The sequence below is a fragment of the Coffea eugenioides genome, chromosome 2, assembly GCF_003713205.1.
Source record: "Coffea eugenioides isolate CCC68of chromosome 2, Ceug_1.0, whole genome shotgun sequence".
Lineage (NCBI taxonomy): Eukaryota > Viridiplantae > Streptophyta > Magnoliopsida > Gentianales > Rubiaceae > Coffea > Coffea eugenioides.
In genome coordinates, this window is record NC_040036.1 from 5832432 (window position 1) to 5849253 (window position 16822).

Genomic DNA, 16822 nt, shown 5'->3' on the forward strand with positions numbered 1-16822 from the left:
TTTTGGAAATTCCAGACCTGTCTATCCGGGTTGTATGAACTGGATTTACTCTCCTTTTGTGGGGATCCTTTCCCACTCTGTGCACGCAGCCAGGGACCATACTGATTCTCGTTTTGCCCCTTCTGAATGTACACCTCGTTCTTACATTTCTTTTCACTGTGACCAACAATTCCACACTTGTAGCAAAAGTCAGGCACTCTTTCGTACCTAAAGTTAATCCATTTTAGCACTCCATTCATCTTCACTGCTGTACCTCTTAGAAGTGGTTGGGTCATGTCTGCACTCACTAGCATCTTTAGATGCTTCCCTTCCTTACCACCTGTGTGGGAGACTAGAACCTCCTTCACCTCCTTGAAGACTTCCCCAATCTTCCTCCCAACTTCTTTAGATATCCAGTGAATAGGCAAATTCCATACTTGTATCCATAGTGGAGCAAACTTGAAGGCCTCAGTATTTTCCTCAATTCCAGCCTCCCATCTATTTAGTATCAGTATCTGGCTATCTATCAACCATGGTCCACCGCAAAGGATTCTCAGCCTACTCTCCTCATCTGGAATGAAGAACTGAAACAAGTTAGGCCCTAGTTCTGCCATTGCAAGATCTTTTGGGTAACCCCAAGCTGCAGTCACGAAATTCTTTACTCCAGTAAAATTTGCAACCTTTTCTCCTCTAATCTTTCCAATGATACTATTTTTGCACTCAGTAATCCCTGGACTGATATCATCCAACTCCAACCATGCTCCCTCCTTCTCTAGATTAGATAAAGCAAATTTCTTTAAAACTTCCTCCAGTTCATCAGCCATGGAGCCTAGTGAATCTAAGAGGTATTCCTCTACCAAATAATGTGAGCAAATGATAGAACCTGACAAAACCAGCGAGAAAGAACGCCAGACTACTGTCTTCACTAGGTAAGTGCATTACCAGATAGGCAAAACAAAGACAACCTACGAATGCTTATGTATATGCAGATGAATGAAAATCTAGTAGAGTAGTTAAGGACTGTGAAACCTGGAATTTTAGGGCTTCGCAGGCCTAACCTGAGTAAAGAGAAAGCTGCCTTAGCTCTCGTCAGGCCAGCTTTGATGACTCCAGTGTCAGTATGTCTTACTTTGGGAGTTCATAGATGCTCTCCATTAACCATATTGTCTTCGTTGATTCCTCTCAGCTCCCCTGCTTCTACTTCTGAGTTGTCACTTTAGCTCTGAGATACGGGTTTCAGGTGAAGATTTAGTGTTGTTTTGGATTCAGTATGCTTGGTTTCATGAACAGAGTGTAAATTCAATTTGGGCGGGCTTTTTGTTTTGAAATTTCCAAGCTCCCACACAGAGGAGAAAAAGCTCTCTGTTTTAGAGAGAGAAAGCTCCCACATAGAGAGTTCAAAAGAAATCCTAATATTCCCATTAGAATCCGCATCATTCTACAACTTGATGTGATACAAATACAATAACGTTTTTGTCCTTCAGCAGTGCTCAAATTACATAAATGCTTCAAGAGGAACAAACGGGAATAACTGCCCAACTGGCCTTTCAAGAAAGAAGAATAAAAAAAACTGCCCAACTTGGGATTAAATTTGTCACGTGCCAAAAATGCAACTAAAACGACACAAATTGAAATTAATCCATGATCCTATTCTGGACGTTAGATTCCTCTTTTTTTTTTTGGTACATAAACTGGATGTAGCGACATATACTAGTGAGTAGTGACCCCTAGAATCATTTAGTGTCACCAGAGCTGCAGGAGAATTGGTCATTGATGTCAAGATTATGGGAGCATAAAGAATAGATATAACACATAGGAGTACTATTATAGTATTATTCCAAGCTTCCCCGTTATCCCCTCCACGCACACATGTTCCATTCCATCCCATCCCAAAAGTGTATGTGATTCTTATCTATTACAAGAACATCGACTTGTATGGTTGATTCACCAATCTCTCCTACGATTTTCGCCAAAAATATTCTGTATTAGTAGTATATAAGCTAATAGTAGTAATTGTTACCAAAAATAATTTCAATAAGCACACAAAATTCTAAATGTACACGTTGAACCAGCAATTTGTCAATTGAATTTGGAGTGAGATTTGACGTCAGAATAAGGGGCTAAACACGGAAGAGGGGCACCAACGGTCTGATAGTACACGGCTAAGATTTGATCAAAAAATATATATATATATATATATATATATAAGGTCCAGATTTTATCTTGTATCTCGTTTTTCACATTATATGTGGGGTTTTACAAAATTTTGTTCTATAGTTACAATTTATTGAAAGTGAGTTACGTCATATGCAGACAGAGTTACGCCATGTACATTTTGCATAAAACCGCCCCGAATGATTTTCCTGATAACCGTTGGGACCTTTTGTCCACTAAACACACTTTTCGAATCAACCAACGGTACTTCCTTTGTAATACCACTATTCCTTTAATTAATTGGACAAGGTGCAGAATTAGATAGGCAATTTAAGCGCGAAAGGAACTCGAATCACGAGCGGGCTTTCTGATATATAAGAAGACCAACATGCAACAGAGAATATATATAAGACAGAGAGTCTGTATTCAGCATACTACTCCTGCTAGGAAGTGGGAACCCTTTTATCTTCGCTTTTCTGCGTGGAAAATTGACCCTGATGTTATCCCACAACTTTACCATTGCCCTCGTTTTTTTTCTATAAAAATTTGCCTACTTTTCTCTGAAGTCGGCGAGTGGCCTAAGGAAACTCCATTCATTAAGTCCTAAGTGGGGCGTGACAATAAATAAAGATTGATTGTGATTTAGATTTCAAAAGTTGCGACTGTATTCATATTAAGACTAAACCACAAAGAAAAAAAGTTACACTCAACTGTTATGCTAAACACGTGATTCGAACTCCTAAAATCAACAATTAGGTAGACCCTAATAACCCTGGAAATTTCTTTCATTTCACAAGTGTCATAAATCCAATAATCGAGAGAGAGAGAGAGAGAGAGAGAGGCAGGATGTTTGACTTTGATACTAACGTTGTTATGATCGCCGATGTCCATTCATTCATCCAAACGACTTGGGTGTGGACAAAAAACAAGACGGTAGCAGACTATTACATTTCTAACTCTATTGGCCTTTCTATTCTACATTTCAATTTCTGCAAATCTGTCGTCGATTCAATAACTAGTTACATGAAATAAGTCAATATCTTTCTCCAATATCTCATGAACAGCGATATAAATCATAGTTTATCAGGTTAACTTTGGTCGACGTCTGAAGCCATGCTGGGTTCACAAAATCTTCTTAAAATTAGAATCAACTAAATTATGGGATGATGTAATACAGGTGAACTTACTGAAAAACAAATTATAAGGCTCTCATTGAATAGGACAAACGTCAGATATGCAGTAACAGCTGGAAAGATAAGCATGGAAAAAATGTAAAATAAATAAAATAAATTTTATATACATTAATAGTATATATGTAATTATGATTAGATGTATGATATATATGTAAAAATTAAAATTAAAATTTTATGTTACGCGTCTAATGGTGTATATGTATGCATCATTGGCGTATAAAAGATTAATCCAAATAAATAACAATCTAATACTATTTATCTCCCCGCTTGCGGTTTGAAGTCTGATGCTTTAACAAATAACTTGAAGGAAGGGAACCCAGCGTAAAGAAAAAAAGAGGGCGGACAGGTTATAGTAATTTAATTTAGGGATAATTTCAGAAACCTCCCCTGAGGTTTCTGATATTTACACTCACCTCCCCTGTGGTTTGAACAATTACACTAACCTCCCCTGAGGTTACTAATCCTTTACAAATTCAGTCCAAATGATTAAAATATTATTTTAGAGAGTGAAATTAGAATTTTGTACCTGATTTGCCCTTTGTGCTACATGTCCAATGAATGACAAAGTATTACAAATTAATTAATAATTAATAAATTTTAAGGAGCGTAGTTTATAGGCAAATACGTATTACTTATTTAAAGTACCAGCTCTTTACGGGTATTTTACTTTCAAATATTTACTTTATTACAAATATTTATTCTCAAATATAGATTTGTATTTACTCTCAAATATTTAATTATTGTTAAATAAAAAACCTACCAGTTTTTCTTCCGTAGAAATATTAATATAACACTTTTTCAATTTTAGTTATAAATATTTATGTATTTAGCATAAATTAAATGATTCAGGATAAAATACTCATAAAGAGCTAATACTTTACTCATGTAATGGATGAAAACCATAAAAAAATTAATACTTTATGGGTCATTTATTTTTTTAAAAAATATTTAATTTATATTAAATCGATAACCTACTGATTTTCTTTTTGCGAGAATATTACTGTAACACTTTTTAATTTTTAATCACAAACGTTAATATATTTATCGTAAATTAAATATTTGAAAATAAAATATCTGTAAAGGGCGGGTACTTTAAATAGGTTATGTGTATTTGCCTATAAACTACACTCCTTACTTAAATCAATAAACTACACTCCTTAACTTAAATCAGTACAGATATTTTATTTTCAAATATTTAATTTATGATAAATATATTAACGTTTGTGATTAAAAATTAAAAAGTGTTACAGTAATATTCTCGCAAAAAGAAAATCAGTAGGTTATCTATTTACTATAAATTAAATATTTTTTTAAAAAAAGAAATGGCCCATAAAGTATTAATTTTTTTATGATTTTCATCCATTACATGAGTAAAGTATTAGTTCTTTATGAGTATTTTATCCTGAATCATTTAATTAGGGGTGTGCAAAATCGAAAAATTCCGATTTACCGACCGAATTCGAATTGAATTCGGAATTTTCGAAATCGGTAAATCGGAAATCGGAATCGAATTCGGATTTTCCGAATTCATATATTTCGAATTTGGTTCGAATTCGGTAATGGAGTTTTTCAAATCGGAATTCGAATTCCGATTTCGATTTCAAATTCGTTTTTAATATATAAATATATTTTTTATACATGTAATATAAAATTTATACTATATAATATAATATAAAATTTATATAATATAATATAATATAATATAAAATTTATAAAATTTATAAAATTTATATAATATTATAAATTTTATATTATATAATAATATATAAATTTTTCCGAATTCGGTGAAATCGGTGAAATCGGAATTTACCGAATTCCGAATTGAATTCGGTACGAATTCGAATTCGGAATTAGTGAATTCGAAATCGAATTCGGTCGAATTATCAGGTACCAAAATTTCGAAAAATTCCGAATTCAAACTTCCGAATTACCGAATTCGAATTCGATGCACACCCCTACATTTTATTTATGCTAAATATATAAATATTTATAACTAAAATTGAAAAAGTGTTATATTAATATTTCTACGGAAGAAAAACTGGTAGGTTTTTTATTTAACAAAAATTAAATATTTGAGAGTAAATACAAATCTGTATTTGAGAATAAATATTTGTAATAAAGTAAATGTTTGAAAGTAAAATACCCGTAAAGAGCTGGTACTTTAAATAAGTAATACGTATTTGCCTATAAACTACGCTCCTTAAAATTTATTAATTATTAATTAATTTGTAATACTTTGTCATTCATTGGACATGTAGCACAAAGGGCAAATCAGGTACAAAATTCTAATTTCACTCTCTAAAACAATATTTTAATCATTTGGACTGAATTTGTAAAGGATTAGTAACCTCAGGGGAGGTTAGTGTAATTGTTCAAACCACAGGGGAGGTGAGTGTAAATATCAGAAACCTCAGGGGAGGTTTCTGAAATTATCCCTTTAATTTAACTACAGCGGGCCAAAGTCTAAATTCAGCTGAATTATTAATTAGTAGGTGCTACGCAACCCCGACAACAAGATGAGGATTCTGACATTTTGGAGTGTCTTTGCTTTTCTTGCTTTTGTCCTGCTGGAGGAAGGTGGTAACTGATTGAGTATTATTTGAAATATTATTTGGAATAATTACTGTAATATTTTTTGTGATGTAATGTATATGAGATAAAAAGATAATTGAGAATATAAAAAGTGAGTTAAAAAATATGTTTATGATGCAAGCGAAATATTATTTGAGATATTTGTGCTATCCAAACACTCCCATTATCCTATTTCTCTTGTCATATAACGAACATAAAAACAGGGAAATCTTTATGTTTTGATGATCCAAAATCCAGAGCGAAGGCTCGGATCTGTCAGATTTATTATTATTATTTTTGGTTTTGCCTTTTATCAATTACTACTTATGAGCAAACCATGTTTAGTAGCACTTACAATATGGTTTAGGTTCACATGACAGGCAATTTACTAGATTAGGTTGCCGTATTCATTTTTTTTTTCAGAGACGATGATTGTTGTATAACCTAATCTATTCTATATTAAGGGAAGGTAGCAAACCTAAGGAGGTTCAGGAGTAATCCGGAGGGAAAATGAGTGCACTACGCACCCGTCTAAATTTTTTAAACAAACTCACCTTTTAACGTGACAATTGGTGGGAGTAAAAGTTTGACGCTTTACTAGGAGACAAGGTTTAAGCAATGCCACCTTTTAATGCCCATCCCACCAAATTTTAATGTTTCGGTGGTAGCCACCAGTCCAAAGGCTGGTGATTAGATTAGGTTGCAATATTCAAGCTGACAAATATTCATTCTTTTCAATTATGTAATGTGTAATATCATCTTTGTTTGAAGCCAGTTTTCGATTATTAGGTTCACAACAATAGTTGTTAAAAACAATATGTTCAACACTGGTGGAGAAGCATTACTAACAAATAATCATAGAGACGAGCCTAATCTTAATGCATCGAAAAAAAAAACCCTGTAGCTAGCAGCCCTTTCATTTTCGAAGTTCCAGCCGACACTGCAGAGTTCCAAGCAGTTTTGACCGTCGTTCACTTGGTTTATTCAGCTCAGGCTAAAGCCAAAAAATGCAGAGTGATTAGGAAAGCAACAGCTCATCTCGTTTTGTTTTTTTCGAACAACGGATACAACAATTTCCGATATAACTGCTGTGTAATTGCGTGATGAATTCTATTAGTACAATTTACCGACCCATTTGCCGTAATTCTATTATAAAATCTTTTTCCTAATACCAATCTAATGTCAAAGGAGAAGCTTAAGAATGTATATGTCATACGCTGTGGAGTTTAATAATAATATATGGAAATTAGGTGAAAACATGTATGACTATTACATTTAGGATGCGTTTGACAAAACCGAAATTTGAATCTGTTAACTTATTGAATTGTTAAGTATTAAATCTAATACATTTAAATACATATCACATTTAGTAATAAGTGAATAATTTATCACTCAATTTTGAGATCAAGTTTTGCCTAAGAAATTCAGTGCTACTTAATTAGTTCAATTTTTGGTTATTAAATGGTTTGAATATGTTAAGATTTGAATCCATTAAATTTAAGCGCTGAATTGGGTTTCTCAAATAGGACCTTAGTCTTGTCGATATAACCTAAAATATATGGAAATTGGGTGAAAACATGTATGACTATTACATTAAGGATGCATTTGATAAAATTGAACTCTGAAATTTGAAACTTGAAATATGAATCCATTAAATTATTGAATTGTTAAGTATTACACATTCAATGATAAGTGAATAGTTTATCACTTATTTTTGTAAGCAAGTTTTGCATAAAAGAATCAATGTCACTTTAATTAGTTCAAATATTTAATTTTTGGTTATCAAACGGTCTCAATATGTTAAGATCTGAATATATTAATTTTAAGTGTTAAATTGAATTATTAAATAGGGCATTCGTCTCGTCGATATAACCTATAATCAGAACGTTTGGATGTCAATAATTTTTTTTTAACTTTTTTTTTCCGCGGACTTGGATAGGTATACAGTAACTAGGAAACAATAATGAAATTTTTTTTTGGGGCTGCAGTGGCTTGGGGGGAATTTTTTTTGGGGAGGGGGGGGATGATGGTGGTGGTGGATGGGCACCTGGTGAGTGTGGGAATAAAAGTAGGAGGTGAATTTTGTGGGCATTGAGTGCATAACTTCTCCTGGGCTTTGGTGCGGGTTGAAGGTTAAGAGTCAAGGTCCATGTTGTTTGGCGACAGAAAGCCCAGCAATTCTAATTCTTTATTTTGCATGGTTCGTTGGTAATTGTTTTCTTGACATTCGACTTGCGTTTAGGTACTTCTGAAAAATATCAAAACGGTGAATAATTTTTGGTCTTGTAAACGGGGAAAATCTTTTAGATATGTGAAACTGTAGGTATCAAAACAGAGCGGATAGGTGAATTTCGATATCTGGGTTAGAGAAGTAGTAACCAAAAAAAAAAAAAGATAATACTAATACTGATGGGTACTTTTTTGTTTTGTGCTTTATGCCTTAATTTTTCTTTTTTTTTTATTTATATATATTCAAAGTCCTCAACTAATACTTTCAAACACCTTTGTTTAAGACCTTGGAATCCTCTGCTCCGGTTCTGTCCAGTACCGCCACATCATTAGAAAGCAAAGGATGAGCCGGTTCTACTAAGGTTAGCCTGTCCAAATAATCCAGTCACACTTCGCCCTCTCACAAAAACAAAAAGAAAAAAAAAAAGACATTTTTGTAATCTTTCTTCGATCTTTCTCTGATTGAGTTTCATTGTTCTTCTATGTGTTGTTCTCTTTATTATGGGAAAGTCACTTCCATCTCCAGCTGCACTCCAAGAATTGTCCAGGGTTATCTCCACCAACAGACTTCACCGCCGCCAAATCCCCAAATCCCCCCGACCCACCACTGTGTCCTCTGCCCAGCCCCCCGCCGCCAACCTTAGTGGGTCCCGGCGACTTGCATCAAAGGACCAGCAATTGCCGCAGCTTAGACTTGAAAATAAGGGGATGGAGCGGAAGAAATCGACTTCCAACGACAACTCCACGTCGGCGTCCGAGCAGGGCCGCCGGATTCCTCTGGCGGAGGCCGTGGCTGATTGTGTCAAGCGGTGGTTTCAGGACACCCTCAAAGAAGCCAAGGCTGGTGATACCGCCATGCAGGTCCTTGTCAGCCAGATGTATTATAGTGGTTATGGTATCGCCAGAGACGCCCAAAAGGTCCTTCCACTTTTACTCCACACCCCCTTTTCTCATACTTCCTCTGCTTTTGGATTTGGCCAGGTGCAAGTGTGCATATGTTTAGAACTCCAGTTTTAACTTTAAGTTGATTACAACTGTGAGCAATTTAAAAAAAAATGAAAAAAATCAGGAATAGGGAATTGAAAAGTTCTGGCAGAAGACTCGACCTTTTTCTTTCCTGTTCTTTTTATCATGCCAAAGAGGGGAGGTCAAACAAAGTATAATTGAAATAGAGAGGTTTAAAATTCTGGAATTTAATTCCAGTCAGCATTTTTCTCCAATCCCGCTTTAGTATACGAGATGAAATGCAGTTCGAATTTCTTGCTCATTCCTTTCTCCTCTTTCATTTTTAAAATTGTTTTAGAAGGGCAGGCGTTGGATGTATATTTTTGAACGTTGGACGTGGGGTTCTACTCTTCGCTAGTGATGTCTATTTTTTCTTACCCGAATTTGTAGTCGTCTGATTTTGAAATATTTTGGGTTTAGGGAAAGACTTGGATGAATAGAGCTTCGAGGGCTCGGTCTTCAGTATGGAAACTTAGCGATAAGCATCCAGGTTTTTGTTCTGTGTCTATTTGTGTCCAAATCCATTTTGGTTGCTTGGTTTGTTGTTTAGGTAGTAACCTTGTCAACTTATAAATTTGTTTCTTTTTTGAAAGGGTATAATGCAAGTGACTCGGATTCTGAGGATACAAAAGATGAAGCCAAATAAGATGGAAGAAGTCTCTATTGGTTGAAAGAAAAGAAGAATGTGAGTTGAATCATCCTACATTCTTCTTGTTTTATCCCAATGTTTTTTCTACGAACTTTATTTTCTTCTAGTGCACTATATCACTTTTGGCCTGTTATTTGTGAAGCTTATTTCTATTTTGTAATAGCATGTGTTTTAGAGCGTCTTAACTTCAATTAGATTTTAAACACTAGAATGGTATATCATACATGCCTTTACTTAAGTCATTTGGTGGGAATCTTTTACATTCAACCTGCTCATACCTCGAATTTGGTTAGGTACAATAATTTGTTCTATGCTCTCCCATTTTGGCTGGCCTCCTTAACAAGTACGTTACTCATCTTACTTTAATTTGTTGCTATAAATTCCCTTGCTTGCAGAGCCCTGGATTAAGGTGCAAATTCTTGTTATTATAGTTACTGGTCTCTCTGCATGTTGTCTAGCATAGCAGATTAGTTATGGACTGCTGCAAAGAGATTAAAACTCAGTGTAGCAGAAAAGATTAAATCCTCTTGTCTACTCGAAGAACTTCTTGTTCTTTGCAGTGTATTTTTTTTTTGGTGCTCCAGTGTATGTATTTGTTGGGTTTTGAGCCGAAGTTGAGCTGCAGATTTTGCACCTAGATACTTTTCTAGTTTCTGTTGGTTTCTTTGCAACTTTGATGTGTCAGTCATGTACTTTCTGCCTATTGGAATGAGAGATCATCCTTCTTTTATTCTTTGTTGAGTTTGTTTAGAAAGGTGGTGCAAATTTGAACCTTTTATTGCCTAGTGTTCCAGTTTTGTGCTTTGATCATCAATTCTTGCTGCATCTAAAAGCTCATTACGCTGATCTTTACATTTGATATTTGGTATCAGCTTCTCTGCAGAAAGATGAATGCTGTTACTGCAAGTCTCCTGGAAATTATCTTTACTGCTTCTCTATAAATTATTGGAGGGGCAATTGCAATACAAGTACATTTGCAATTAAAATTTATAGCTGAAAGTTTTGCCAGATGCGAATAATGGGGCTCCACAGCCGTGAGAGTGGGGGACAAGGAGATTGGAGATAAGGGGGAAGGGGAAAATGTTGGCACTTAGGGCCTATTTGTTTGGACTGAAAATATTTTCCAGAAAATGTTTTCAGGAAATTCTGGTGTTTGGCAGCCAAAAAGATTGGGTCCGCATCTGTTGTACTAAAGTTATTTTCCAATAAACTCTCAGAGCTCATCAACCTCACGATCCCTTTAATAGGAAAAAAAATTTGAGATCTCATCATTCTCATAATCCTTTACTAAACCGAAAATTTTCAGATCATGACAGAAAATTATCTATCGTGCCTAACCTAGACCTACAGCCACCTCCCCCACCACCACCACAAAGGCGCCTCTCCATCTTCCTTATCTTTCTTAGTACTATTTGTAAGCATCAGTGAAGTGCTTCATCTGATAGAACTCTATCAATCATAAGGATTTCATTCTTGATGCAATTTCCATTGACATAGCGATTAGGTAATTAGTATGATCTGTAATGGTAATGGGTTTGCGATACTATGGGTTTCCTGAGTATGATCTAATTTTTTGGAATTTGAAGTATTTGGATTGGGGTGATGAATTGATATAGGTGTGAATGGGAGTTCTGGTCGTTGGCAGAAGGAAACTGACGAATCTTCAAGGGGAACATTCTTTGTGGGTTTTTGGCTTCAAGGACTATTTTTCGAAAGTGCACCAAACACCTGATAAAGAAGGGAAATAATTTTTTTTCCTATGAAGATGATTTTCACTAAAAATATTTTCCTTGGGAAAAAAATTTTGCACTCCTTAAATGTGGCCACCAAGAATGCTGGTTTCTGTTTAGAAACTTCCTTTGCCATCAAGCATCAATTAGATATATCATTATAACATTTGCGAATTCCAAATGGCAAGCGTGTGCTGTATCTCGTTGCCAGTTGCTTTACACCTCTATATGTTATGCACTGTAGGTACTCTAAACGTCACGGGGTTATATAAGCAGGCATGTAGAACAGTTTCTTTGCCTTTGAAACAACTATAATCTTTCTTCACGTCTGTCTTTCCTCCATTCCCATGGCTTCTCAGGGTTTGACGAAGCCCACAGTCCAAGTCGCTTGGCTCGAGCATCTTTCTCCCACTGAAATGAGGCAAGCAAAACATTTTATTTTTTGATGACATCGACATAACACTACAGGTAGTAGACGAGGGCCAAATCATAAACGCAAAGTTACCTTGTCTAGCTCTGGGCGTCTGTCATAGGCAGTGTAATGCCAGGCTAGACCTTTCTTAAGCATTGATTCCTAAAGATCACAACGGAGAAAAAACTCATTATGCACGGACTTAAGAAGGAATGTAACTAGGGCAGCCAAGATTGATCTTTCTCAAATTTGTTACCTGTACAAATATGCCGTTGCAGTATATATCTCCTACACTGCGCCCATAACGATCCTGATCAAATACAAGAACCCTCAAGCACTTTCCCTGAACTAGTCTAGTCAACTCTTCCTTGGCTTCTTTCCCGTATGGCATAGCGCTCTCTGGCGCATCTATTCCCCTGTTTCTCATCTAGCGTCATTCTCAAGAAATGCATTGTAGTATGAAAAGACCTATCATCAGCAGTTTCACGTACCTTAATCTGATCCTATATTTTCGAGCTAGAATTTCCTTATTTTGAATCATCAGTACCCTTAAGTAGAACCTCACATTAATCAGTTGAACAGTCAAGTAAAATAACATCTAGATGGAAGATGTGGGAGAACTTGCGAGGTATGACTAACCGGTATCCTGCATCCACGATTTGCTTGTGCAATGCATCTGCTTTTGCATAATTTTTGACTGCACGCGCTTTTGATCTTTGAACAGCAGCAACTTGTACATCCCTGGGAACAGATGACGACTCCCTAGGATCCGTGGTACTAACGTAGACAGTTATTGTATCTCCATCTGCTACTGCCTTTGCGTCTACCTATAGACAGTTTACAGTATAGTGTGAACTCATTGACACTTGACCTTGCATTAGAAATGACCAAATATGTCTGAGAAGATAATTTATTTTTTTTTAACTGGAAGTGTTTGCAATTCGAACTGGAGTCCTTGCGGGTGTGGAGGAGGAGTGCCATCAGTCAGCTCAACCAGAGTATGTGGCAGAGGAAGACGATAAAAAACCAATAAACCCTGCAGTTTAATATGCACAAATGAATTAAATCAGACAGCCAGCACTCATTTATTTGAGCTTTGTGCATACAATTGAAGAAATCCCGCAAAGATTACCTCAACATCAGCCTTCTGGTGCCTTTTTAAGGTCTGGATTATAAGCCTCGAGGCTTCTTCCGGTGTTTTAGGTGGAGGTTTCGATTCTCGCCATGCAGCGGAAAGCTTTTTGTACCTTGATATTTATCGAAATTCACAACAACGTAGGAATGTTAAGGTTAAAATCAGTGAGATGCATAGCATTGTTACAAAGACATTTGGTCAAGTGTTCAGTCAATTACCAATTAGCTTGAGCCTTTTTCGATGACACAACATGCTCACTCAGTCCTTCAGGAACCTTGATATGAACAAAAGAACAAGAAGTAAAACAATTCCGATCATGCAAGAACAGAACTAATGCCCACCCTCTATCACCAAATCAAGTTTTATTGTGCTCTAAGCTAGTCAACGTTTTGATTAGCAACCAAAGACAAAAAAAAAGGGGGTATAAAACTCTTGAATTCAAGCAAGAACCCTGTGACATAGCAACCAAAGACAACCAAAAAAGGGGTATAAAACTCTTGAATTCAAGCAAGAACCCTGTGACATGACCCTTACCTGGGAGGTAATTTCGAAGTTATAAAGATCATGAGCTAGAGCTGAAAGGCCACCCGGGGAATCCGATTCTGATGTAGGCTTGCAACAATATCCACAGAATAACCTCAGAGCGTTTCCCATTTTCTCTTTTTTTTTTTTTCTTTTAATTTTTCTTCAAGATTTTCAGAATCGGCTTGGAGATGAGATTTAACAAGGGGAGGTAGACAGGGGGGGCCTTAGATTTGCTTTATGGTGACTGCTGCGGAATCTTTTTCGTTTGATTGGTGTTTATGAGAAGTTTTGTGTTGAGGATGGAGTCGGGAAAGAATTATTGGCAAAGGAATAGCAGGTGGCATCTTTTAATAGGTTGGCGTCCGAGAGCTCAAATCGATGAGGATCTCATCCAGCTGGGCCGCGAAGCTCTGGGGTCAACGCCTCAACGTTCGTTTCCTTCACTCTGGTCTTTGGATGACTATTTTGCCCAGCTGGAAATAAAGAAACAAAGGAACCCGTGGGCCGTGACTGGATATTTGTTCCTTTTTTTTGCCCTTTAATCCTGTTTGGGCAGGCAGAGCTGAGGGAAGAAAAATTGGATGGTTAGGAAGAAAAAAAATAATTAAAAGCTTTTTCCTTTTTCCTTTTTTTTTTTTTGGAGAATTTTAGGTTTTTATTTTAAGACAAGGATACAAATAATGCTTGATAAACTCATCTATATGTCATATAAAACAAGGAGATATATTTTGCACACTAGTAACAAACAACTAAATTAAAATTTTTTTTTGGCTGGCATTCTAAATTTTGGCACTATCTTTTCATATCGAATAGAGTGTCTTTGGATAGGAGATTAATTGGGATAATTTTTTGAAAAAAAATATTGTAGCACTTTTTGATGTAATGTACATAAAATAAAAAAGGTGGTTGAAAATGTATTTATAATGCAATCAAATAAATTTGTGCAAATAATAAGTTATCCAAATGGTTTCTTTTTATTTATTTCCATATTATACAATTGGCACTTTTATTCCATATTGACAAACGTAGCTTCTTGTTACTCTTTCCATATCATACAAGTAGAACTGTTGAAACCTGGGATTTATTGATCGGCCATAGACCATAATTCCCAATGTTGGGAGAGAAATATGTCGCCCATTTTCGCCAAGTTCCCCATAAACTTTTTAGATCAAGTAAATCACAATGAATACTCTTGTATTTGGATAGATTATTATTATTTAAAATTATTATTGTAGTAATTTTTTTGATATGGTGTATGTAAAATAAAAAAATAGCTAAAAATATAAAAAAGTGATATAAAACGTGTTTATGATACAAGTAAAATAATATTTGAAATTTTTTTTATATCCAAACATTTGTCTATACTATTTACTAAAGTGAATTGGTAGTATATTATCTACATTCACATGCGAAAACATTAATTATAAGTTCATAATCGCAAGCAAAAATTCAAAGTTAGTTGGTGAAATAAATATTAGTGACCCATAGATTATAATAATTTCAAAATTTTATGTGTAACCTATCATCTTGAGTAAGAAATATAAGTTCAGGGGATGGTATCATGAAATGAGCATAGAATTTTCTTATAAGATATTCAGCCATTTTTCTTTAATCACTTCCGCTTCCATAAGTTATCTATTTATTAATCAACGATCCTAATACGATTCTATTATTTTCAATAAATTAAATAACAATTTTAGTATTTTGACTATATTTTTGTGTAGAAAACTCAAAATTGAGTGTCGTTTGTTGCGTTGTAAACTATATTCAGAGTGCTTTAAATCCATGTAAATAATTAAGCCTAATTCCAAACCTAGAAAATTTGATGAATCTTTAAATTTGACTCATATAATTCACTAAAGTGAATAAATGATATCTGTTATAGGTTATCACATGGAGCTAGTGTTTTGTGTCTTTATTATAATAAATTAATATGGTTTAGAGCCTTTAGAAATGAATTAACCTTAATTAACAATATAATTATATTGATTGCACATGAATTACATTATTTGTTACTATATTTATGAATTGCAAACTTAAAAATTATTAATATGGCAATTTATTACATTTTTTGTAGGATCTACCGATTTTACGATCCAATCCTACGATTCGATCTTGCAAACCAAAAAACGATCCTAGATAGGATCCCGATTTTGAAAACCTTGAGTCGTGGTTAACGATTTGCGTGTGTGGCCTAATAAATTGGAGGAAAGGCCGGAGTCACTTGCTCTACACGAACGAGAACATCTTTGAAAGTTGGAAATCAGCTAAATATTTGGGTAATTAATTCCAGCAATGCTTATATATTGGTTCAAGTCCACCGTCCCATTACTGCCTGTTTAAGAGGCTTGATGGGGGGTATAATATTTAAAAGGATTTTCTTTTTCAACCGCGTATATTTTTTAATTATTTTTTTATTTCACATATATTATATCACAAAATATGTTATAGTATAATTTCAAATAATTTTTTGCAACTAATCTCATATCCAAACATGCTCGTTGTTATTGTATATAAGATTTAACCCATATGTTTTAAGAAGACTTTAAACATTGCAAGGGATAAAGTAAAAAGAGGAGCAGAAGAGTGAAACTAAGAACCTTATATAGCTAGGTATCTTGTCAAATGCATTTACTAGCTGAATTGGGCTTTGGGACAAACAATGGTGTGACAAATTAGTCCAGATATATCTCCATCCATTTATCCTGGGCCTCAATGATAGGAATTGGGCCAATAAGACGTGATATCGAAAGTTCTGGTGCCCGAGAAAGTATGGCCCACCCAGCAGATCCCCTGGTTTGTCACCGGAACGGTCCTCCACTCCCTGGTAACCCGTTTTCCTTGTTCACATTAGCCGGAGCCCAAAATCCAGTCGCCCTTTTTTTTTTTTTTTGGGGGGGGGGGGGTTTGGTGACGTGCGGCTGGCTGCACACGGGATTCTCGGTGCCATTTTTTCAGTGTCACCTCTATATTTATGCCAAATATTCTATTTATTTAATTTGTCATGTGCTGTTTATTTGAATTTTTCCTACCATCACGTGATAAGTGGGATTGATACTGGATTTGACACCGAATAATGGCGTAGAGGATCCCAACTGGGCTGGTTGGAGCGGGTGTTCAAGAAGTGGAGAATGCGAAATCAAAACGCGTCATTTTCTTGAAGATTATGGAACCTTGATTCTCACAAATCCTAGTGGAGTTCTTCTGATTACACACGAAAAAAAAAAGGAACAGGCGTAA

At 35.3% G+C, this 16822-nt stretch overlaps 2 protein-coding genes across 3 annotated transcripts; one reads left to right on the top strand and one right to left on the bottom strand.

Moving 5' to 3' along the window:
• The first annotated feature begins 8504 nt into the window (after positions 1-8504).
• LOC113761950 lies at positions 8505-10513 on the top strand. Of its 2 annotated transcripts, none has more exons than XM_027305153.1 (4): positions 8505-9044; positions 9552-9621; positions 9725-9816; positions 10074-10513. In XM_027305153.1, exons 1-3 carry the CDS (start codon positions 8628-8630, stop codon positions 9775-9777), a joined length of 540 nt encoding a protein of 179 aa, XP_027160954.1. In that variant the 5' UTR covers positions 8505-8627; the 3' UTR covers positions 9778-9816; positions 10074-10513. The 2 variants fall into 2 exon arrangements, with proteins under 2 accessions (XP_027160954.1, XP_027160955.1); XM_027305154.1 differs by having other exon boundaries at positions 10176-10513.
• A 1087-nt stretch (positions 10514-11600) lies between these two features.
• On the bottom strand, positions 11601-13914 carry LOC113761471 (staphylococcal-like nuclease CAN2). Its single transcript, XM_027304472.1, has 9 exons — positions 13592-13914; positions 13276-13331; positions 13055-13169; positions 12848-12958; positions 12562-12749; positions 12414-12470; positions 12179-12338; positions 12016-12084; positions 11601-11921 (listed from the first exon to the last, which is right to left on the bottom strand). The coding sequence occupies exons 1-9, from the start codon at positions 13709-13711 to the stop codon at positions 11820-11822; spliced, it is 978 nt and encodes a 325-aa protein (XP_027160273.1). The 5' UTR covers positions 13712-13914; the 3' UTR covers positions 11601-11819.
• Positions 13915-16822: the final 2908 nt, after the last annotated feature.

Bases quoted from the DNA above. Each gene is read 5' to 3' on its own strand.
- LOC113761950 (XM_027305153.1), top strand. From the start codon at position 8,628: ATGGGAAAGTCACTTCCATCTCCAGCTGCACTCCAAGAATTGTCCAGG. The intron at 9,045-9,551 runs GTCCTTCCACTT...TTTTGGGTTTAG, and splicing joins TCGCCAGAGACGCCCAAAAG to GGAAAGACTTGGATGAATAG. The intron at 9,622-9,724 runs GTTTTTGTTCTG...CTTTTTTGAAAG, and splicing joins ACTTAGCGATAAGCATCCAG to GGTATAATGCAAGTGACTCG.
- LOC113761471 (XM_027304472.1), bottom strand. From the start codon at position 13,711: ATGGGAAACGCTCTGAGGTTATTCTGTGGATATTGTTGCAAGCCTACA. The intron at 12,471-12,561 runs GTTAGTCATACC...GTTCTACTTAAG, and splicing joins ATCGTGGATGCAGGATACCG to GGTACTGATGATTCAAAATA. The intron at 11,922-12,015 runs GTAACTTTGCGT...GCCTCATTTCAG, and splicing joins GACGCCCAGAGCTAGACAAG to TGGGAGAAAGATGCTCGAGC.